Source organism: Thermobia domestica, chromosome 8 (genome assembly GCF_964235325.1).
Source record: "Thermobia domestica chromosome 8, izTheDome1.hap1.1, whole genome shotgun sequence".
Lineage (NCBI taxonomy): Eukaryota > Metazoa > Arthropoda > Insecta > Zygentoma > Lepismatidae > Thermobia > Thermobia domestica.
This window is the reverse complement of record NC_137461.1, coordinates 43,433,557-43,458,519: the sequence shown is the minus strand read 5'-3', so window position 1 is coordinate 43,458,519 and position 24,963 is coordinate 43,433,557. Positions and strand designations below refer to the sequence as shown.

The 24,963-nt window shown below is 37.0% G+C and overlaps 2 protein-coding genes across 7 annotated transcripts in view; one reads left to right on the top strand and one right to left on the bottom strand.

Moving 5' to 3' along the window:
- Positions 1-13,885, top strand: part of LOC145691703 (retinol-binding protein pinta-like) — a 38,028-nt gene extending 24,143 nt beyond the window's left edge. For both annotated transcript variants that reach the window (XM_081767043.1, XM_081767044.1), the window contains exons 4-7: positions 1,412-1,670; positions 4,148-4,258; positions 13,486-13,591; positions 13,714-13,885. In XM_081767043.1, the coding sequence (XP_081623169.1) occupies positions 1,412-1,670; positions 4,148-4,258; positions 13,486-13,591; positions 13,714-13,865 (628 nt within the window). In that variant the 3' untranslated portion in view covers positions 13,866-13,885. The remainder of the gene's footprint in view (positions 1-1,411; positions 1,671-4,147; positions 4,259-13,485; positions 13,592-13,713) is intronic.
- Positions 13,886-23,142: 9,257 nt separating this feature from the next.
- LOC145692845 (retinol-binding protein pinta-like) overlaps positions 23,143-24,963 on the bottom strand; it is a 68,942-nt gene continuing 67,121 nt past the window's right edge. For all 5 annotated transcript variants that reach the window (XM_081768355.1, XM_081768354.1, XM_081768358.1 and 2 more), the window contains exon 7: positions 23,143-23,375. In XM_081768355.1, the coding sequence (XP_081624481.1) occupies positions 23,224-23,375 (152 nt within the window). In that variant the 3' untranslated portion in view covers positions 23,143-23,223. The remainder of the gene's footprint in view (positions 23,376-24,963) is intronic.

Below are 24,963 nucleotides of genomic sequence, written 5' to 3'. Positions count from 1 at the left end.
TCAACAAATGCATCAAATGTGGGAGATGAATTTAGAACACCTAAATGGCGAATGCCTTGCATATTTTGTGCTGTTAGGGCACAGGCATGCACGTAGGAATTTAATTCTGAGTGAAAAAATGGAATAAAATATCTCAGTTTAACGTTGCACGTTTATACCCTTAAGGCTAAGAGAGATGGTGCTGAAAGTAAGTGAATGATGATTCAAGAATCGGTAGAATGAGGAAGTGGGAGGAAACGGGCGTATCCCGAGAAAACCTCCGGACACGATGTTGTTTACTATAAGTTTACTTGGCCGGAGATCGAACTAGGAACCCCGTGCACCACAGGTAAGCGCTTTATCACTGAGCCACCGTGTTCGTTTTATTTCGGAGTATTCCAAATATTTCTTTGGGGAAATCCAAATTTAATATGAGTATAAATTATATTAAAATTCGTAAAATTACTTTTAAAATTAAACCAAATTTACGAAAAAGTCGGGATTCCAGAGATCAGGGTCCCCAGGGTTTCCAACCCCTGTGTATGTCCCTACATACTCATATACGGTAAACTTAAAATACTGTGGTTCTCCACTTTTGTATTCGTATCTTCCCGCTATCTGCCTGTGGCAGGATACGTGAGCACGCACATGGATATTCGTTTCGGCTGGTAAATTTGTTCATTTCGGCTCTAACCTTCAGAGGATTGCAGTCGCCTCATTCTATATACGTAGGAATGAAATTAAAATAGCAAAATCTGCTGAAACTCATGTTTTATTAATTTAAAAGGCAGACATTTTGAGTCAAGAAAAATAAGCCTGAGGCGTCACCAGAGGGAATAGGAAGTGGGATAATCCAAGCATTTTAAATTACAATAACAAGGAATTTATAGAATATCGCTTAAAAGATCTTTCCATTCAAAAGCTCAAACATTTTGGTGTAGCTTCCACATCTCTATCTGGCTCTTTCCGAAATAGAACAACAGGGCATTTTTTAAAACATAAAGTTTACGCTCACTGCAGGAGAACAGGACCATAATTTCCACCACAGTGAAACACCAGTATATTCTGTAAGCAAGGGCGCCAATGCTGGGGGTCCCGGGCGGTCCGGGCCCCCCATAGCTCATGTGGGCCTCTATTATATTTATGAATATACAATATTTGGCATAATTTGAATGCAATTTGTCTTAAAATCCTCATATATATATACCTTCTGCATCTGAATGCACCCCCCGCCAATTTACGAAGAAACCTGCGCCCTTGTCTGTAAGTTGTTTGCAATATGGTTGGAAAAAAACGCGAATGAAGCTTTTGAAACAAGAAATTAAAAATTACTGAGGATTTAGCTTCTTGCTGTTCTTTTGTTTTACGTACCGTCAAATAATAATAATAATAATAAAACATGTATATTGTTTATTGATTTTATTTATTTCAGAGCAATGTTACCATTACGTAAACCTGACTCGGAAGGGCGGAGAGTATTTCTCATTCGTCCTGGACTAACAAATCCTGACAAAATAAAGGTCACGGATGTATTCAAAATAAATTTAATGATGATGGATATTCTTCTGGAGGAAGATGATGCTTACGTGATAAAAGGATTTGTTGGACTGCTTGATTTGGGTGAAGTCACGTTGGGTCATGCTACACAGATGGCACCTAGTGTTGTGAAAAAAATGATGATTTCTTCACAGGTATGTTATATGTCCTTTCTGCTACAGGTGTAATACTTTAAAAAAATGTGGTTATACGTCAGTGTGGAAATTGAAACGCTGGCAACACAGCAAACTATGTCGACCTGAATTAACCCAGCTTTTCCGTTGTCTACTCCATAATGCTTTCTTGTAAGCTTCCACGCAGCTATTGGTTAGTATTCCTGTCTGTCACCGACACCTATGGTGTTTGTCCACCACAAAGTCCACTTGACACAAGTTGAAATGGGCCGCGGTGGCTCACTGATAGAGTTCTTACCTCTGGTGCATGGGATTCTTGGTTCGATCCCAGCCATGGGACGTAAATCTTAGAGATTTCATTTCATTTTTTACCATTTAGAATGGAACCAGGAACTCGACGTGCCACAGGTGGGCGCTCTACTACCGAGTCACTGCGGTTTCTGTTACGAAATTTAAGATAAGAGATAAGTAACAAAATATTTGTTTTATCTAAGAACTTCAATAAATTAGGAAAGAAAGCACTTTCCTTTCCCCTTGGGACAAATTTTCCGAGTGTATATGAATATTTGTCTTTCAAAACCAAAATTAAAAAAGAATAATTTATATTAAACTCGTTATATCCAAGAAAAAAAACTATTAAAAATTTACTGAGGTAGCAAAACATCAGATGGAGATAGGAAATTGAAGAAATACTATTTAGGCATTGCCTTTCGTAAGGAGAATGTGAAAAAGCATTTTTTAGCCATATTAAAACATCGAACTCAAGAAAAAGTTTTCTTTATTTGATCAACTGTTTGTATACATGCGGTCAGCTCAATCGAATATATTGCATAGAATACAATTTAATGTAAAACTTCTACATTCCCGCAAATGATTAACTCGCCTATCTTAAGATATTTTAGCAGATAAAAAGAAAATCCCCACAGAACACATAACTAACTCTATGGCCTATAGAACCCGGAGGTTCAATGTCGCGTTCACAAAACTTCTTCATTGATTTCTATCTTTATCCAACTGGATCCAATTTCTACTTTGTATTTCTATTTCTGCGAGCTCTATCGTAATACTGTCCTCCCATCTGCGCATAGGTCTTCCTAATTGTTGATTTCCCATTGCGGTAGCGTAGTGGTAAAGTAGGAGAGTCCTATCGGGACAGAACACATTCTCGGGAAATATTTCGGGTTCCTGCCTATCACGTGATATTCACACACTTAGTAGAAACTTAAAGCATATTGGAATAATCCACGGTACTTTCCTTGGATTTAAATGGGATGGGATAATATTTGTTATGGGGTAATATTTGAATATCCAAAAAAGTTGTCCTGTGATTATCTCGCAAAGGGCCATGACATATTGCAGAGAAATCCGCAGAATGTCTCATTTCACGAGAACATCCACGGGGAGTACACAGACAAAAATTGAATGTCCCGTGGAAATCTTAGGGTTAATGTTTCTACTTATGTGGGCTCGCTATTAGTAGCATCTGATGATCTTAAAACAGGTATTTGCTCCAAGGCCGCAAAATGCACTAAAACTGGTTTGGTGTTTTGAGATCGATAACGGAGGAAACACGTGCAGAATGAGAAACGATCTAACATGTCAAGAACGTCTACTTTACCTTCTCTTGCGCGCCTTTGGTCCACGAGTTGGACTCGATTTCCGGCGGGAGAGAGCATTGAACTTTGAACGAATTACGGTGGTTTGGATTCCACCTTGAACTAAAAATGAGCATTTCATATAGTCTTAGCGCTGAAAAAAGATGCTAAACTCTCACCAACCAAACTATACGCATGTTGTGGACGTGTTCAGCATAAATTTGATGCAGCGATTTTTATTATTCCTTTTCTTGCCAGCCTGCTAGGGTCAGTATTGACTGACCCTGAAGAGGCTAGCAATAAGGTCTGCGAAACTATCGCCGGTTGTAGAATTAAAATATACGATGTATAACCAGAAGGATTTAGAATTTTAGATTTCTGGGCTCTCTGTATCTATGGCCACGTTAGCCCGTCAGGTATAATTGATAACATCTCTCGGCGATCGCATTATCCGAGGAAAGGGAAACACGGAAACGACCTGAGACCTGTACATTAGATACCATCCCGGCATTTGCCTAGTATGAATGAATAAAATCCAGAAAAAAACATCATTCAGAATGGCTAACCTGAAAAATCTTTTACACTTTCTCGACCGGCTGTCCCCACCGGGAATCGAACTCGGGTCTGCTGGCACCAAAGACGAGAGCGTAAGTGACTACGCTAAGCAGGACCACGATATATAACCTGAAAACCTTACAGAGAAATATTCTTCGTTTGTTTGAGAGTATAGTTTCCCGGTGGCTCCATATAAATTTCATCACAACGTAATGATAATCTTCGGAGTTAGACCATGGAACATTTTGAAGTCATTAATAGCTAATGCTTTTTAAAAAGAAGTTTTATAATTTTTATTATTATAGTACACGATCAATACTCTTTAGTTTATTTTTTCTTTTATTACAGGATGGCTACCCAGTTAGAATTAAAGGCATTAACTATATCCATACGCCACCGATGTTTGAAACTCTTTTTAATTTATTCAAATCGTTCATGAAGGAAAAACTTAAGAAAAGGGTAAGCACAATAAATGTTATTTTTTTAAATGTACGATTTACATTTACTCAATATTTAACTTATCCTAAAAGAAATAAGTTTTTGACACACATGTATTCATTAGCACTTTATAATCCACTGGCGGATCCAAGGAGAGAGCTTTGAGGTAACTGCGTCCCCCTGCCCCCAAAGGCTACCTTTTTATAGGCCTTGGGCGGTGTTATGCAACAACCATTCAACCCACAACGAGTCAGTTTTGAGAAAATCGCAGTTATGGGTTTCTCGACCCCATAAGATATCACCAAGGATGTTATAAAATAGAGGATCTGCCCATACGTATCTTCATCATATGAACTCAATGAAGCCAAAAAAGAACCGAGCATCATCTGAGCCGGCAGGTCTGATTGGCTACTCTCGTTTCCGCCATGATTGTTGGCTCGAAACATTGCGATCTTAGTGGCGCGGAGTAGGCAGAGTAGGTGTGGCGAAGCAGTGACGTATGGCTTCACGATTTTCTTCTATGGGCACATCCTCTATTTTATAACATCCTTGGATATTACTGTATGTGGTTGACTTTTCTCTTCATAGATGGCAGACCGATCGCCAACGCGTTACAAGGATTTTTAGTATGTTCCTTACATATGTTCAAACCCTCCAGCAAGGTTAACACATTTTATAAAATTCTGTGGGTTGACTGGTTGTTGCATAACATCGCCCATTATAATATTATACTGCTTGATTCTGATAAAATGTATTTCAAGCCTACAGTATTCGTCCAAGAGGCGATTCGTTCCCTCCAAACGACCGCTACTGTTGGAATCCCGTCGATTTCTTAGTGGAAAATTAAACCTATTGTGGCTTAAGGAAGTTGGAGATTTCTATGACCATGGAATTAAAAGCCCACCATACACTTTTATTCAATATCAAAATTATACGTGCAAATATACTACTTTTAAAAAATTAGTTTCGTACCGTAAGACTTTGCACATCAGGGGTTACTTTGCACAAAATATGAAAAACGTTTCACAATCCTCTGTCGGTAAAACCATGAACAGTAAAGAGTAAGTTTCAACTGCCACCGTAAGATAGAACTTCTAACTGTATTTTGGACATAATATTGGTGGTTTACTTCAGTTACCGGGAGGGTTCGCTGTTGTAGAGGTGTGGAAAGCAGTCACTGTAAAGGCCGACAAAATTTGAAAGATATCACGTACAAGAATTTCCGCCAAAGTTGGGACTTTGATGCAATAGTTGAAATTGAAACGTGAAACGTTTTAAAGTCATTAAAAAAAAGTAAAACTGGGAGAAGTCGGTTTCAGCCTCTACTCGGGGTTACGTTGCACAGGTCCAAATTACCGCTTAGATACGAAATTATTACTACTGGAACCTTCTGTATCCTAAATTTAGGTAAATTTTCTATTTAGGTAGATGCCGGAAGGAATTTCTTGTTGGAAAATAAATTATGAACAGTGGCGGATCCAGAAAAGTAGTTTGAGAGGAACTTTACTCACAAAGGCTTCGTTTTAATTAGGGGGGGGCTTGCAGCTTATACGCATACAAATTACTAACATTAGATTTTTAAAAAAAGAAATCATGCAATTTGGGCGGGCTTCAGCCTGGAAGTCCCAAACCTCGTAAATCTTCCACTGATTACGGTTGGGATAATATTCTTGGATATAAGGAATAACCAAGGTAAATCAGTTCATGGGGATTTTTTTTTCTGTTTCTGAGTTGGCATATTCGTGGGACATATGCTAAATTATTAGAATGTGGTTTCTGTCCCGGTACCAGAAAATACATAATTTTCTTTACAAATATCTATAATTCAAACTAAGTACTGATACCGGTACCATCCGGTCAATATTTGTAGACTGCATGCAGTTTTGTGTAGAAAGAAAAATGTATAAAACATTGCACAGAAACGTTATGTTCGTATGTCAAACATACTTTTGTGTATGTTGTGCAAAGTAACCCCAGCTATGGAGTTACTTTGCACCATAGTTTATATTTCAATAACTATGGCCATACTGAATGTTTACTAATGAACTTGCACTAATGTTTTCCTTATATATCTAGCTATCATATGTTTAAAATACAGTATTCTAAATCATTACGTTTTAAGTTGCATGCGATTTTCTTTAAAATTCCTTAAATCTTGTGCAAAATAACCCCGTCTTACTGTATGATCTTTCTAATTTTCTCTTGATCAACATAGCCTTCCTTCCCACAAGCTTTAACAACAAATATTTTGGCATTTGTGCCGTATCGCCGGACTACTTTGAAAACTGAAAAAAGCACCAAAATGTATTGCATTCGGTTATATTTTGTTGGATTACGTTAAGTTATGTTAGATTACGTTACATTAGACGTGCAGTATTACTTTAATACGGATCCATAGTATAAGTATTAGTATTTTCTAGTAGTAGGAGCAGGAGTAAGAGTAGTAATAGTAGTAGTAGGAACGGGTTACAAGCCCGGCAGGGGTTGGTTGGGTTCTGTTCTTGACATGAAATGGACAAATTAAAGACTTGCCAATTTTTTCTGTACAAATTTATGGATCCGTAAAGTAAAACAAGTGTACCTCTCTGCGAAATAGTCCATCCGCCTCCACATACAGTGCTGCTAACAATATCAAATACAACCAGTGTTGCCACACATGGTACAATTGTACCAAATTCAGTCCTTTTTGTCATTCATCGGCCCGTTGGTACCACGCTGGCCTTTTCAGCCCATTTTGTGAAAAAGTTGGTACAATTCTACCAAATTCAGCACCATTTAACAAATACTTGTCACTGTGCATTGGACTCTTTAAAAAATGTTGAACGTTCATTCTGTGACGTTGCACCGCATAACGCTACGAATTTTGTGTGGAAAATTCGTAATATTTTATTATAACACACTGGTTACACACTAACTCGAAGATGATTCATTTGTGCCTCGTTTCATATATAGCCTCGTTATATATATTTTTTCATATATGGCCATAATACAAAATGGTTTTTGTTTATTGGTCACTGAAATAGAGGCGCGTTTGGTTTCCTTACAATACGTAAAGAATATAACTGTTTTTCCTTTTCATATGCGGCCTCTGTTATACTTCCTACGTGCGAGAAAAGTTTCATCTACTTCCACGGTTGTTCGGGGTCCTCTTGTTTAAATATTTTTTAAAAAGAGCACTATCTTGATTTGGACTCTTGGAAGAGGGGGGTGGGGCGAGTGTTCTAGAACTTAAACTCTTTTAGTTTCGTTTTACGAAGCCATGTATTATACTGGTATAAAATCATGAATTCAGCCCTTTTTGTTTCAATTTGGTACTATTTTTCAGCCCACTCCAGAGCTAGGACTGTGGCAACACTGAATACAACCACTTTCTTAACTTTTACTATTCCCCTTATCTGCCTTGTATTCATTCTTTCTCACAAACTTAAATAAATTCTCCAATTGACCCGGTAAATTTCCTAAAATTGGTACGGCGATACGGCACTTAACCCAATATTTTATACGCATGCATTTCACTGTTATTCCCATTATAGACAAGGCCCACTCAATTTAGAAATCTATGTTTAATCTGTATTCCATTGAAAGATGTCTATATAGTATGAGTGGAATACCACATTATGTAATCTTAGAGGAGTTTCCTATACCAAAACACCTTTATTTACTCTGTCCATGTGCCAATTTACCCAGGACATTAAAAAGCCTCAAAAAAACTATTTGATGGATCACCACCATTCATTTTGATCAGGTCAATAGATAAGAATCGATTGTTGTTGTTGATTTTAGTTTAGCGTCCCGTTAAGTAGCGAGGCTATATGAGACGTGGACCTATTGATTAACATGGAATCCGAACCACATGAGCTTCCGCCGGGAATTGAACCTAGGTCTCCCTCGCCAAAGGCGCGTACGCTAACCGCTTAGCCACGAGAGAGCTCAAGATAAGAATCGAGTTCATTCGTTCGTAGCGAGAAGTAGTTTCCAACAATCAATTAGGCATCCCAAGAATACATTTTCTCTCCATTCTTAACTCTCTACTAAAACCGGAAACTGGTAGAAATCCACTCCGACTTTCGGATTCAATACTCAACTATGTACAGTAAAAAAATCGATAAAAGATGGCGAGAAATCATTTATTCTTTTTGGAGTCGATTATACGTTCTAGGAATAGGTACCATCTCCCTTAATCCTCTATTTAAACCGAAAGTGTTAGAAATCAACTCCTTTCGGTTTTAATCTTGATCGCCTGGTCGACCTGTTTAAGTACTGAACGCTTTGGAAATTGCTGGATGGAAGCTCTCACACGCGCCACATTTTTACGTTGTTACGGTCCGAGGCCGGCCAGGCGATTGTTTTCTCAGAACACAACCTGTTGCTCTAAAGTTTGATTTCCAAACTTGAATATATGTATATTTCCTATCCGGAACAAAATCATGTCGGTCAAGTCCGAACCGAATGCCAAATGCGCGCTGAGTAGTAATCACAAAATTACCATTTTGAATATACTCCTTCACAACAAACGCACGATGCTCACCGCGCCACACTATTGCGACTACTGAAAATGGCACGTATACTGTTATCAATCGATACTCCCTCCGCCGTCGTATCCCCACAACTCTCAGAGCGCTCTCTCCAAATACAGGATATCTTTTCGTCGGAGACTATATATATATAGTGTTTAGACAAAAAAAATCTAAAAAGACTTCATACAGGACATGTAAGTTTGGTCCTCCATTATACAACGCGTGTTGCGGTTGCCGATCATTTTTTGTTTTCAATGTGTCATGTGGACCTTCCTCTTCCATCAGGAGTAACCCGTTCACCTGTGAGTGTCGTGGTGTGAAAGTGGTGCGGTAAAATGGGTGACCTGAAAGACTTCCAAAGAGGCATGATCGTTGGTGCCCGTCTGGTTGGAGCTTCAGTGGCAACAGTGGCGAACATTGTGGGGGTATCGAAAGGCACTGTGTCCAATGTCAAGAGAGCATACATAATTCATGGGCAAACGACGTCTGCAAAGCACAACAGTGGTCGAAAGACAATCCTGTCAGATAGATACCGGAGGGCATTAAAACGGATTGTAGGAGCTAAAAAGAAGACCAGTGCAATGAAAATTACGTCTGAACTCAATTCCGGCCTACAGAACCCGATTTCATCGAAAACAGTGCGACGGGAACTTCATAAAATGAAAATTCATGGTAGGCCGCTATCGCCAAACCCCTGGTCACAGCAGTAAATGCGAAGAGGCGTATCCAGTGGTGCAAGGACTACTGACTCATGAGCAGTGGAAACACGTAATGTGGTCCGGTTAATCGACCTTCACCTTGTTTTCACCAACCGGTCGAGCTTACGTATGGAGAACACCGTCGCAGGCCTATGATATAGACTTTTTTTTTTTTTTTGGCTCAGGCCCGTCTTTCAGATCCGGTATCTGAAAAATTAAACCGGAACGGGTTATCATCATTGCCATTTTTTTTCTTTTCTTTATTCATTATCCATTATATTTCTGGAAAAGGGAAAAGGAAAAGGGAAAAAGGAAAACAACCACAGCACACAACACACACACACAAAAAAAGAAAACAACAAACAAAAAACAATAATTTCCCTAAGTGCTCATTTGCATGTCCCTTAACTGCCTACCTTAGTTCCTAATTGTTTCCTATTCCTATCTTAATAGTTTATCAAAATTTATTAATGTTTATTATTTACTAAACTATCTTACCTAATTAAGCCTAGCCTAACATGACTGTTATTTTTGCTAGTGTTTAAATATTCTATGGTTTTATTTATTAATATTTTTTAAATTTTTTTTTAGATTGTTTATGCATATTTAGTTTTTTCTTTATTTATTTGTTGTTTCGCATTTATTTATTTATTTACAATATTAGTTATTTTTATTTAGTTTCCATTTCATTTCCTTCTTTTGTGTACTAGTTCTCCATATTTATACTTCTTCCATTAATTATGTTATTATATATTATTTATTCATTTTGTTATTTATTTATTATTTATTTGTTTTGGTCTCCTCTTCTTTCTTCGGTTTCTCCCTGTATGATTTTTGGTTAATCCCTGTATGGTTTTGGGCTTCTCTCCTGTGTTACACTAGAAAATGCACTAATTTACTAATCAATTTTCACTTGGTTTTTCCCTGTGTGTCTTTTCTAGTTTCACCGTAAACACTGATTAACACTAGAATAACAACACTAAGCACTACCACTGGCTACAATCACATACATTTTTGCACATATTCACTCTTCTCACTATTTCAACACATTCCAATATAGTTATAATCATAGACGATTTCCCTATGGCTACATTAGTTTTAGCTGATCCTAGTGGTTTATGCTTGTCCAATGGAGGAGTGTTCTCAGTCGAGTATCCTTGTCGAGTAATCTCAGTGATACAGGTTTGAGGTCCAGGGCCCACTCAGAGCACTTAGTGTAGGCCCTGGTCCGTTGTGTCCTACCACCTATATCCGAACTGAGATCCGCACACCGGCTAACCTTTCCAGTCTGAGATACTCCTGCCATCCAGTCCCTAGCGGGGTAACAGTTCCTGTAGCACACACGCGCACACACAAGAAACACCTAGTATGAACACAAACACTCACACACACGCATCCAGCGCATTCGGAGTTCCGATCCAGGTTTAGCCCGGGAATGCACTGGCTCATCCACTCTTCCCCGGGGAGCACGGAATTCCGGTGCCTTCCAGAAGGTGCCTTCGGTCCTGGGGAGGGGTCCACTTTCTCCAACACGCATCCATCTCACTTTATCCATATTTGATTCCTACTTGTTTCCATTGTAATAATTTTTTCTCCTCATTTCTGAGTATGCTTGTGTGATTTTGCTTAATATTTTGCAATCCCTTTCGCTGCTGATTATCTGTTCCAGCGTTTTTGTTCTTATACTATCTCTTTCTTGTAACTCATCTTCCAACACTGGGCACCAAAGAACATGATGTTCAGGTGATCCTAGTTCTCCGCATTCACAGAACGGGTTGTCTTTTACTGTGATCTTGTGTAGGTAAGTTTCGTAGGGTCCGTGTCCACTGAGGAAGTGTATCAATCCTGATGCTGGGTCAAGGTATTTTAATTCTCTTCTCATCTCCACTGTTGGTATTATATTGAATAACCTCCTAGATTTAGTCGAGGTCCTCCATTCTTGATCCCACATGTTTTCAATGGCTACAGACTGTCTGCTCCCAACTATAAAGCATGGGTGTGGTTCTGTTACAGTATGGGCAGTGATATCGTGGTTTTCCGCAGGTTCCATCATAGCCCTGCATGGAATGATGAATGCTAAGGCGTGTGAGGCCATTTTGGGGGACCAGGTTCTACCCATGGCCCAAATATTGTTCCCTGATGGTGATGGCATCTACCAAGATGATTTGGCATCCTGTCACGCTGCAAAAAGGTGAAATCATGGTTTGAGGAGCATGACCAGGAGCTATCACACCTCCCCTGGGTTCCACAATCACCAGATCTGAACATCATTGCGCCATTGTGGTCTGAGTTAGAAAGGCGTGTTCGGTCTCATTACCCTCCACCAGCATCCCTTAAGGAACTGGAGCATGTTTTGGAGGAACAATGGTACAAAATTCCACACACCATGATTTAGGAGCTATATAAGTCCATTCCACGTCGGATCCAAGCTGTTTTAGACGCAAAAGGAGGCCCCACACCATACTAGGTATGATTTTCACACTTTTGCAAACGTTTTAGATGTTTTGTCCAACCCCTACACACACACACACACACACACACACACACACACACACACACACATATATATATATATATATATATATATATATTTGTAATGGGGAAGGCTAGGCGCAGTACAACAGTTCTTGATTGGCAATGAGGAGTATCAACAAATAACAGTGTCAATGTACACCACGTGAATGAGTTTGGTTTCTCACAATACACACAACGTACACATTAAATTTGAGTTGGTATATTTTCCCTCACCCTCTACTTAAAACCTTTATTAAGATGAATGAATGCTTGACAATAGAAAATATTTAAGTTTGTATGTTTGTACAGTAGAAAACAATTTAGTTGTATTTTAGCGTTGTATTCTACGGACAAACTTTTTTTTTTTTTTTTTGTATTCTGAGTATTATACTAAGCCATTAATCACAACAACATTGCGATTAATCTATTAAGTAAGGATAATTTTCAAATTTAGCCCCCAAGAAATGTTTGGGGAACCGATATTTGATTGTTTATATCTTTGGATCAACTAGAAGGATCATCTCCATCAACGAATGCAATTCCCTTACTTGTGATCCTGTAAACTCACCTCAAAATTGATGGTGATCCCTCAAGTATCCCGAATGGATACACGTAAAGACAGAGTAAATATACAGGATGTAAAGGATTTTATTTATTTATTTATTTATTTTTGGTACATTGAACTCTTTAAAAATTAAAAAGTTAACTTACAAATAACTGTATTTGTGTTATAAGATCTGAATTTAAGAGAGGCAAAACAAATCAATTTAACGCCCCACGATTATGCCCGTTACGCTAAGGAAAAAGAGCGATTAAGGCAAGTAAATGATGATGGAAGAATTGGTGAAATTAGAAAGTGGAAGGAAACGGGAGTACCCAAAGAAAACGCACGGGCACGATGTTGTCCACCACAAACTTACTTGGCTGGTAATCATGGGCGCCCGCAGGATATTTTTCAAGGGGAGGGGGTGGCAAGACACACACACACACACACAATTGCTAGAATGCAACTCAACAAAACAAAAAACTTCATTGCTGTCAGCAAAAGAAACAACAAAGAGCAAAATTATCTTTGAACCCAACTGACGGATACCATCATTCAAAATACTTAGCATTGCATGCAGCATCAGGCTGAATATAATTATTACTGAAAAAAGATGAAAAAGCACATGGGGGAGAGAAGTAGATTAAAATCTTGGGGATGTATTTGACTAAATTTTGTTACTCTAATCATTTAGTGAATGTTGACTTTAAAAGTATACAATTGTCACCAGAAGAACCTATAAATGTTAACCTTTTTCGAAAATCCAGGGAGGGGAAGTTGCCCCCTCTCGCCGCCCCCCTCTGTGGGCGCCCATGCTGGTAATCGAACCTACGACCACACACATCAGCTGTACCTCTTAGCCACCGTGCTTCCCATGTAAAAATATAATTTATCACCTTACTTAAGATTATGTGTTTGATTCCTGTTTCAGTATTTTTACTCCAAATGTTATTTTCTTTTCTCTTTATCTTCTAGTTGTTTGTACATGGTGAGAACATGGATTCCCTCTATAAGCAAATACCTAAAGAGATTCTCCCACCAGAATATGGAGGAAGTGGAGATACAATTCAAGAACTTACTGGTATGTTTAGCCTATTCGTATATCTTATATCCTATAGTCTGATGTAGTAAGTTACTGCTAATGTACTGTTTATTTTTTTTATCAAATACTGTGTTATTAAATATATCTTTTTCAAATTTCAGATCATTGGAAGAAGAAGGTGGAAAGCTATCGAGATTACTTTCTGAAAACTGAAGATCTCAAGTCTGATGAATCAAAACGACCGGGAAAACCAAAATCTCATGATGATCTATTTGGACTTGAAGGATCATTTCGCCAACTAAATGTAGACTAGTAGACAAAATGGATACACACAAAAAGATCAAAATAAAAATTTAAATTAAAAAAAAAATCTGTTGTTTCATTCATGTGTCAATACCAAGGCTTCATGGTTAATGCAGTAGTTACCCCTTGTACTACATGAAACATTTCGTAACTATTTTAAAGATACACTACAAAAAAATGCTTTCTGTATTGCTTAGATATTTCTACAATATTATCAGCATTTATTGAAACATAATCCAAAGATATATAGATCGTATTAAGCTGAACAAAATTATACGAGAGAACGTAAAGCCTCATGCGTAGTTTAACACACAATCGAAAAAAAAACTAATTTTATGGCTCCAGCAAGTGTCTCATTTGTTGCCAATATTATTTCGGAAAGTTTATTCTGCTACATAATATTGTTTATTTATCTATGTTTTATTTATGTGACAAGAAAATCATTGTTAACATATTGTATCTACTGTTGTTTCTGGTTTCCCAAAGATGACTGATACTCTTAATGATGACTCATACTCCTAACTGTGACTGATACTCCTAACGGTGACATATACTCTTAAAGGTGACTCATACTTCTAACAATAAAACACATTATTATTATTATTATTATTATTATTATTATTATTATTATTATTATTATTATTATTATTATTATTATTATTATTATTATTATTATTATTATTATTATTAAGTATTCTGTCTTTCGGCAGGTCCTGGGACTAATCATGTCGGTCCCGGCGTCCCCCACAGGGGACATAAAATATGACGAAATTATTATTTGTTTACAACTCTAAAATAAGACTGACAAACATTGAAAACTGTTTACAAGAGATGATTCATCTATGATCATCCCCTATAAACAGTTTTCAATGTTGCCAGTCTGATTTTAAAGTTGTAAACAAATAATAATTTCGTCATATTTTATGTCCCCTGTGGGGGACGCTGGGACCGACATGGCTAATGAGGATTTTTTTTTTTCAATTTTAGATTTTGGCCTGGAAATATTTCTTCCACTTTTCTCGATCTTCAGCTTCTTTCAACCCCCAATATTTTATCATATCTTTCAAATCATCGATCAGCTGTGTTCTTCTTCTTCCTATTCCTCGTTTTCCTTCCATCTTTCCTTCTATGCGGTGTGAAAAAGACAATTTCTTCGCAAGATGTGTCCAATCCAATTGGCCTTTCTACGAAGGATGGTGGCTAGAAGTATTCCCTTCTCTCCTATCCGTTTTAAAATATCTTCGTTTGTTACTGTTTCTGTCCATTTTATCTTAACTATCTTTCTCCAACACCAGATTTCGAAGCTCTCTAAATATTTCATCTCTAACTTCCCTAATGTCCAAGTCTCTGAACCATACAGTCCAATACTCCATATATATAGCACTTGACTTCTATACAAGTCCAATATTGAGCCTGCTAGTTAAAAGTGATCTCTTGTAGAATGCTTCTTTAGCCATGGCAAACCTTGACCTGATCTCTTTGGTGCAGTAAACGTCTCTCGTCAAAATACTCCCCAGATACTTGAAATTGTCGACCTCTTCAAGTTCTCTTTGTTCTACTCTGATCCGTAAGGGCGTGTTTCCACGGGATATTCTCATGACTTTCGACTTTTCGATGTTAATTTCCATTCCATACAGTTTTCCAGTGTCAACTATTTTGTCAATCATCTCCTGTAGTCCTCCTTCGTTTTTAGCTGTTATACCCGTATCATCTGCATACCTTATCTTGTTAATGACCTGCCCTCCAACCTTGAAATCTCCAATTATTATTAATGCTTCCTTCATTAAACATTTACTGTAAATGTTGAGGGGCGACAAACTACATTCTTGTCCGACTCCTCTTCCAATCTCGACACTATTGGTTTCTCCTTCATTCAAGCGCAACTTCACTCGTCTTATGTACAGGTTTTGAATAAGTCGTCAATCTCTCTAGTTGACTCCGATTTCTTTAAGTATTTTCAGAAGTTTCGTCCAAAGCTTTTCGCCAGTCGATGAAGTACAAACACAACTCTTCCTTTACATAAAGAATTCTTTCTGATATAATTCTCATCAATCCAATAGCACCTCTGGTGCATTTTCCTTTCCGTAATCCAAATTGATCTTCTAATCTCTCATCTATCTTACTTTCCAGTCGCCTGTTCAGTACGCGTGCAATGATCTTTCCAGTGTGGGAAATCAGGCTAATGGTTCTGTGGTCGCTGTACTTCTTTGCTTGCTTTTTCTTGGACAATGCAATCATTGTAACATCAAGAAAATACTTTGGCCATTCTCCACTCAGATAGATCTTGTTAATAAGTGAAGTCAGTACTTTTATTGTTTTGTTTCCTAATCTCTTGAGCAAATCTACCTGTATGTCGTCGTCTCCAGTGGCCTTTCTTCTTCGCATGTCTATGATTGGTTGTACTATTTCACTTTTCAATATACTGGGTCTTTTTTCATCATCATCCACTTCTTCCTCTGCTTCGATCGCAATTCTTCTGATCAAACAGATATTTTATGTACTCTTCCCAAACTCTAAGAATTCTTTGATGGTCAGTGACTACAAGGCCTTGTTGATACTTTTCTTTGGCTTTGTCCGTTTCTCTTCTTAATTCATTATTCAGCCTTCTGTATTCATTGATGTCCGTGTTCTTGCCCTTCTGCGTTCCTCCATTTTCTTAAGCATCGCTTCAGTTATCCATGGTTTTCTCGGTGCTCTTTCCATCCTGCCAATGTTATTGTGGAGTGTGTCAAGTAGAATCTGTTTAACTTTTTCCCAAGTATTCTCTATATTGGCAACCATATCTCCCATTGCACAGAATTTTTCTTCAATTTTTTCTTTCACATCATCGTCGATTTTTCTTAGTCTCTCTAAGTTCCATTTTCGATTTCTCCTTCCGTTTTTTTTTTTATGGACTTTAACCAGGTTTGCACTTCCGCCACCAGGAGATTGTGATCTGAATCAACGTACGCTCCTGGAAGTGTCTTCACGTCGCGTACATTATTCCTGAAACGTTGCTTCACAAGAATGTAATCGATTTGGTAGCGTTTCTTATCTCCTAGAGTTTTCCACCTGTACAGCTTGCTTTTTCTCTTCTTAAACCACGTGTTCATCACCACCAGATCATGTTGCCTACAGAAATCGATAAGCATTTGACCTCGTTCGTTTCTTCTACCTAGTCCAAATGGTCCCACTACCTTACCCGGAGCTCCTTCTCTTACTTCGCTGTTGAAGTCTCCCATTACTATGGCGTTGACCTTACCTCTTCCTTCCTGATGCAATATGTCACTAATCTGACCATACATTACTTCTTCTTCATTATCATCATGATCGGTTGATGGCATATACACTTGTACCTGGGTATTGCCACAATATCCACTGGTTTTGCATGTAGTTTTACAAACATCAAGCGGTTACTGCAGCATTCCACTTTGGCTACACTTCTTGCTACTTCGTTCTTCATTGCTATCACGACACTATTCTCGGCCTTATCACCACCCTAATAGTATATTCTGTAATTTCCCGATACTATCTCATCTTTCCTTGACCATCTCATTACACTCAAGCCCAATATATCCACTTTACATTTGTCCATTTCCACTTTTAAATTTTCAAGTTTTTCCTCACGTCGTAGAGTTCGTGCATTCCAGGTTCCCATGTTGAAATGAAAGTTATTATTTTCTCCTCTGATGATTCTTCACGGAGTAGTCCCCACTCGCAGATCCGAACGGGGGACTATTTTACCTTCGGAATTTTTACCTCAGGAAGAACCATCATATTTATTTATTCTCCTTCTTCGTCCTTTCTGGGGAAAAGATAATTTGGTAGTATTCCCATTTCCTTTCCACATCTCCATGCCGTTGACAATCTATTGGTTCATCCGCCTTTTAGGACAGTTTCCCCTCCTAAGGACAAGAAGGTGCCCTGACCTCCAACCGCTCATCCGCCCTCCGAGAAGGCCGTTGGCACTTGGTAGAAGCTGACTCCTTATCCCGGAAGTCGGTCGGTCCCCACCTACGTTAGCCGCCAAAGACGTTGCCCGCTTTCCCCCGTGAGGAGGAGTAGGTTGGGATTTTCCCTTCGTTTAGGATGAGACCCAAAGGCTTCCCTCAAACCTCTCCAGTACTTTTAGAAAGCAATAAAACACATAATACTTGTAATTTTAGTACATTGAAGAAAGAAACATTGAAGAGAGAAACATTGATGAAGGTTTCTATCTCAAAATGAGAAATAATTAATTTTTATCTCATGTAGTAATATTTAGGCCTTTAGCCTGACTTTAAAGAAAAAGAAGCTTTATTCTCAAGTCACTCTATAAATCACTTCCTAACTAGCATGAATTTTACAGTCACAAAGTTTCACAATTAGCACTGATTTCACGTTTATAGAAGACTCATTAGTTTACTTTCCGCCCATAGAGAAATTTATTGGTGTCGATGAACTAAATATATGAAAACTCTCATATATGCTGCCAATTACTATACGAAAATTCCCTTTATCCGCTTTGGAGAAATAAATGTTAAAAAATCCCACAAAATGGGACTTTTCCCGCGGATTGGCATTATTGGAACTGACACAGCTACACAGCTGAAACTAATACATTGTTTTTTTTTTTTTTTTGTATTTTTTTTTCTATAGATGTCTGTCACTATATGATGCGAACAGCTTATGAGTGGCGCAATATTTCAGTGTCACGTTAGTATCCTCGTAAGACTTAAACGAGTGTGTGTAGAAGAATGAGGTAACAATGTTTTGGCGATACATCGAAACGAAGCTATTAGAGAAAGACTGTAGTGCAGTGATGAACACTGCGATTTATTCCATATTCTAACTCACTTACCTTGATTACAATACATTGAAGAAGAAGATAAATAAAGACGAGGTAACAATTTTATTTATGGATAAGGGCGAACATGAGCCTAAAAATTTTTCTTCTAATTTTGAGAATGACTAAGACAGTGTGTCAATTTTTCTTTTGAGGGCCAGGGCGAGTGACCATGGAAACGTCAATATTAATTGAAAATGATAACGAGAAGACGAACGTGAAAATACTAATTGATTGTGAATGTGAGAGTGTTAAGTATGTGTGTACTGGAATGACTAGGAGAAAGAGAAATATTGAGTTGAGATCAAAGTGAAGGTGAATGAGCATCAAGAGAAATACAAAGGTAGATTCTCAATATTACAAGTTACCTAAGTCTAAATGCCAGAATATTTCTGATGAGGCTGATTATCATGAATAGGGTATTTCCTGAGGTGTGATGCCTTTATTATTTAATCAAAAGTCCAATATATTTCAGTCAAAAATTTTCTTCTAGACCTTATATCTGGAGAACTACGTATAGCGTATCTTAAGTGACTATAGTAGTGAATAGTAAGAAGTAATTCGATAGTTTTCAGTTATCGAGTAAATTCGATAGACTAGTCAGATTTTTTCAAACTCTTGTGTCCGTAGTAGATTATTTGCCACTTTATTCTTCTATAGTCTGAGCCCATCTTACTATTTTTATTCCAAAAGTAGCAAGTACTGACTTGTGTTTTACGTCCTTATGCAGGACGGGACTTATTATGATGATGAGCTCGAAACTATAACCGGGATTTAAACCCGGTACTTCGACCATCTTACAAGATCTATCCTCAGAGTATTGGCCATTCTTCATTCCACTATCTTGTCTCCAAGCGAACTGGATTATACAACCACAAAGCACTGAAAGCAATAATCGCTGATGATAGTGACAATTTAGTGTTTCAGAGTTCTTGATATCTAACTGTTAGACTCGCAAAACTATAATTTACAGAGTTACACTTGATAGTGCGTTTTGAAGCCATTTTCAAACGAAAAACCTTACTTTCTATTTCTGAAAACCATCGTTTAGATCCCTAAATGCAACACATTTGTAGAAATTGTTGAAATTTTGTACTAGCTATCGATACACAACGATACTTGTAATTTAATATTTTTAAACATCTTGCTTTATTTGTATTTATGGGCAAAATGTACTTGAAAATTATGCACAAGCTGTTCTAAAAAGAAAGAAGAAGAATATGAAAAGATAAATAGATTTAATTACTTTTCTGTTATGCGATGATATTTTGATATAATAGTGATTCAACGATGTGAATTTAGTTGTCATAGCAACGAAATAAACGAAGAATCCATCTCATGAACACTCGATTAACTTGTTTCGTACTACAATAAAAGGTAATATCATAACGCAGTGTGTAAAATTAATTTTGTTAAATCAGTAGCCTTAGTTATATAAATGCACAAACTGAGGACCTTTACGAGGTTATATATATAAATTGGCGTCATCCACTCCAGGATTATATCTTAGATACTACAACGTCTAAGGAATTCTAGTGCATGACTTTGAAATAAACACAATATCGACGGTTTTAAGGCCTTACTTTCTTAGTGTGAAGCCCCTGATGGAGGTTTAATAATACACAATAAAAAAGAACATTTTACAGAAACGATTTTACGTCATTAACATGTCCAAAAATGTCTCAACTGGTCTATTAATGAACAAAATTTGCCTAGAATGAATCCTAACAGTAATTAACATAAATTACCCTAAGTATTTAGAATGTACGTAAACTTCTGATGTGTCCAATGAGTGTATACATGCAAAAACTACGTACAATAGGCTGACCAGAGTTAGAAAATTAAAAATGGGATACTCGGCAAACTGGCATAATTTTAAATATTCATCTAGGTATAATCATTTCATTGCTATGTTATAATTCATGCCACTGAAGAAAATTCTCTAGCTTTTTCAAAATAACCAGATATTTATTTATTTATTTATTTGATCTTCCAAATTTAATTATAATGTTTCCTTTTTACTTTTAACAAGATCGGGCAATGAGGTTATACTGCAGAAGTATTTGTTCTAAACATATGAAACTATTCTACAAAGTTTCGACATGTTTCCACACGAAGACTCAACTACAGGATTTTGAAAACACGTAAATAGTAGGCCTATACTACTACGCAACTATGACCCAAGAACGGGACGCGTTTTAAAACATGAAACAGTATAGCGTCCTCTTTGCACTTTTACGGGACACCGGACAACTTAGTAAAAGAAAGGAACAGTACCGTTAAAAACGTAACGTCTGACCATCATAACTTACAAGTGTTTATTAGGGTATTTACTTGTGTAAAATGCCTTAACACTGTTTAAAAGTCGTTTCTGTGCTCACACACTCATTGAACGTATCAGAAATTCAGGAACATTTTGGACATTATTTGGACAGTTCCTATTTACAATATCAGGAGGCACTTTCTGTTCACTATTAGAACATTTCAGACATTTTTGGACATGTTAAACAGCGACAAAAACTAGTTTCTGGAAAACATGTAAGTCATGTTCGATCACTGATTTCTGTTTTGTAGTGTATTACTAATTTAAGCCTATCAAATGGAAAAAAAATATAACAATACACTATTTTGTGGGTTATTGAACATATCTCAGGGAATAGTAGACAATTACAATTGAAGCACATCTTACAAGGTACATTCGCGAAGTGTCCCCTCGGGATTCATGTAAAACTGATTTAAATGCAAAGTTCTCCATGGCTAAATGTGTATTGTACTAATTTTAGCGGCCCATATGGGTAATTTGCATATCTATGAGCCTTCATATACCCGGAATTCAATCATACACTACTATAACGCTCGGTTACAAAATTGCTTTTAGTTTCTTTAGATGTAACTGAATATGAATGTGGGCATATGCAAAACAAATTGAATCAAGTACTGCTTCTCTGACGCGTGTTATCCACACCAGCCGTCATCTTGGATCCGCCATATTGGATTCAACTTTCGATTTTTCAAATGGGAATAGGTGCACGTGATACATCAAATTCATATAAAATTTTCTCGGAAATTCATTGGTATAGTGAGTTTTATGGTAGCTTGTAACATTTCCGAGATAATACATTTTAAATCCCTCTAGGCACTTCGCGAATAGACATTGAAGAGTAATATCAGTCACGCTTACGTTTTTGATGTTGACAAATTTTATGTAACTGCCGAGTTTTTTTTTCAATATTCAAAAATAAGATAGAAAAGCAGAATATCTACAAAAATATATACCATGGATCTGCAGCAAACTATGTTTTTTCCAAAACTGAGAACTTCGAAAGCATTTCATAAAAGACAAATGTAGTTTTACTATCTGGGATTACATATAATCTCTCAAGATAGGAGTACAGCTGTATTTTGCAATTGGATAGAAGATATTGCTTCTCGCGGAAGTACTGAAGTTGCAAGTTCACTACTAACTGTCACACAGCTACGAGGTTGCACTGAAAGTTTTGGGAATCACATACTGGGAACAATGCCCTTCTCTCTCTCTCTCCCAAGTTGCGAAAACTATGGATTCAGCACTAATATAGGTTATTTTGGATCATTTTAAAATATCTCCCTCTCGCCCACGTTGCTCCGTTAAAGTAAAATGCTTACATCCATTCCAGACCCGAACCTCATCTGTGTTGTAATTTGACTGAGACCGGTCCAATAGTTCAGGAGTTATTAAGTCATAAACATAGTCACTTTCATTTTCATTTATATTGATTGGAACTAGAAGTGAGATATCAATTGTCACTTTCAGTTTTAACATTAAACACAATAAAGCCAAAACAGTCAGAAATAGCAAATAATGGCTTTCTGATGTAGAACATGATCTATCTTTGATCTTGTTCCTTTATTGCAACCTGTAGTTTTAGATACCCAAGTTCTAGGGTTGAATTCGTATAGTTTGGAGGTCTACTGTGAAACGAGGTTAGGTGTACACTATGAAACGAAACTCACTTGTTTTATTTCTCAAAATGTGTTCTGATACTTCAAGTTGGTAGCGCCTATTTTGTCTTTGACATATGTTATTTACAACTCGTCAACAGGCAAAAACTACATGTGAACAATCGTGAACAGGCATGGATTATTTTCAATTTCGAAAAAGGATTCTGCTACATTAAGTTGGCATCACCTTTTTTGTATAAATCGTTTACGAGCGATTTTTCTATGGTTTATTTTTTGATTTTCGAAAATAGGTTCTGCCAGTTTCACGCACATGTAAGTCTCCTGTGATTGACCTACCCCCTACTCCAACTTGAACATACCCGATCTAGTGTATACCCATTAAATAATCTAACATTACATCTCTGGAGAAATCTACAGAAATTTCGCGTAGAAGGTATTACTCATTTAGGTAACTTGAAAATCTATCTTCAATGCATACTCTCTGGTCAATAATACATGGTCTATATTGAGGAAACAAGTGATGAAAAAAAAAAAACATCAATCTTGAAAATAAAACATGTATTTAACAAATAAAATAAACCTTTTTAGTGTACAAAATACGTATTCTTCATAGACAAGGAGACTAATCCACATCCAATTTTCTGAAAGAGCCTTCTACGCCAAAAAATTCGGCTTGAGACTTTGGTTTCCCTGGTCGTTTGCCTTCGTCTGTTCTGTATTTTTCGTCTTCCAAGAACCAATCCCTGTAGCTGTTGACTTTCGTTTTCCACTTGGCTGTAATCATAAAAGAAATTATAATAAAGATTAAGAAGTGTTAGAATATTCATGGGTATTCTTAAAAGAACATACTAGTATCTGTGCATTAGTGGTAACAGAAAAGAATTTTGACACTTCAAAAAAATTTCAAACAAAACTTTAATTCCAGCATTTGATGCAATCGTATTTAAGGAATATTTTCTTGTTTAAAGTCGGCCAGTATATAGAATATTGATTAAGAAGTTTGCAAGTTACACAAATTCATAAAAGTTTCCTAAGACAGCTGTTCTTAATATTGCCTTAGTTTATCTACCGTTTTAATGTCACGTTCATATTTCTCTGTGCTTTCTTAATTCCTCTACTAGCTGAACCTGCGCTCTCTACACGGCGCATCTTTCACATATGAGCATGAATCTCATGGTCATTTCTCATATTTGTAAATGTCCCTTTACAGACACACGTCTTGATAAAAATCGACAACGGGTAAAATAAAGGAGATTTTTTTTTCAATATCTCGCACCGTTTGCAAGATTTGTGTCTACTTCCGATTGGAGCTTTTAATTCATGTATCATCAGTGTTTTCTTTCTTCTTGTTTACAATATGTAATAAGCAAATACATTACATATACAACTAATTATAATGTCAGTGATATATGGTGTTCATTGGGCAAAACACTCTAAACAATAAAGATTCATCTTAGACTGGGGAAATGGTTATCCTTCGCTTTTCTTTATTATTTCGCCATGAAACAAATGCCGACAGATATACTAACCCAGTATAGAAATGTGTGGTGTTGGAATGTATAACTCGTAGGATATGATACTTTATTTTTTAAATTTCAATACTCTCAATGTACCCCTAAAAATATAATAAAGAAATAACAGTCATTTTCTTAAATATTCAGTTAGAACTGAACAATCTACACAAATTTGCAATCGATCAGTGAAAATGGCATCTTTCTAGAGCTTGTAGTTTCCGAGTCAACATTGTCTAAATACTTGGCCATAAACGTATAAACGTCCACAAACATATAATTTCACTTGACCACAAATATATAAAGCTAGCATTTTAGTATATAGATTGCTTCAATACTATTGCTTTTAATTCATCTACTCTTCACTGTAAAATTGTTTTATACTTTTCTATCCTCTTTTAAGACTTTTACTGCTTTAATACTTTGTTAACATTTACCTATTCCTGTCAAATCATCTACCATTTAATACTGTCTTAAAATAATTTCTTATTCCTTTAAGTCCTTTACCTTAATATAGTACTAATATTTCCCTATTCTTCTTTGTCTGCTAGCTCCTTCGTGGCTAAGCGGGTAGCGTACGCGCCTTTAGCGGGGGAGACCCGCGTTCGATTCCCGGCGGGAGCGCATGTGGTTCGGATTTCACGTTAATCAGTAGGTACACGTCTCATATAGCCTCGCTGCTGAAAGGATGCTAAACTAAAATCAACTCAACTTTTTTTTTGTCTGGTATCACTTTAATACACATGGTGTTCATATTTCCCTGTTAAATTGTTTCTCTACTACTTTAGTACTGTGAATGTATTTTTAATCCTTTTAGTTTATTTATCCGTCTCTGTAATAATCTGTCTTAT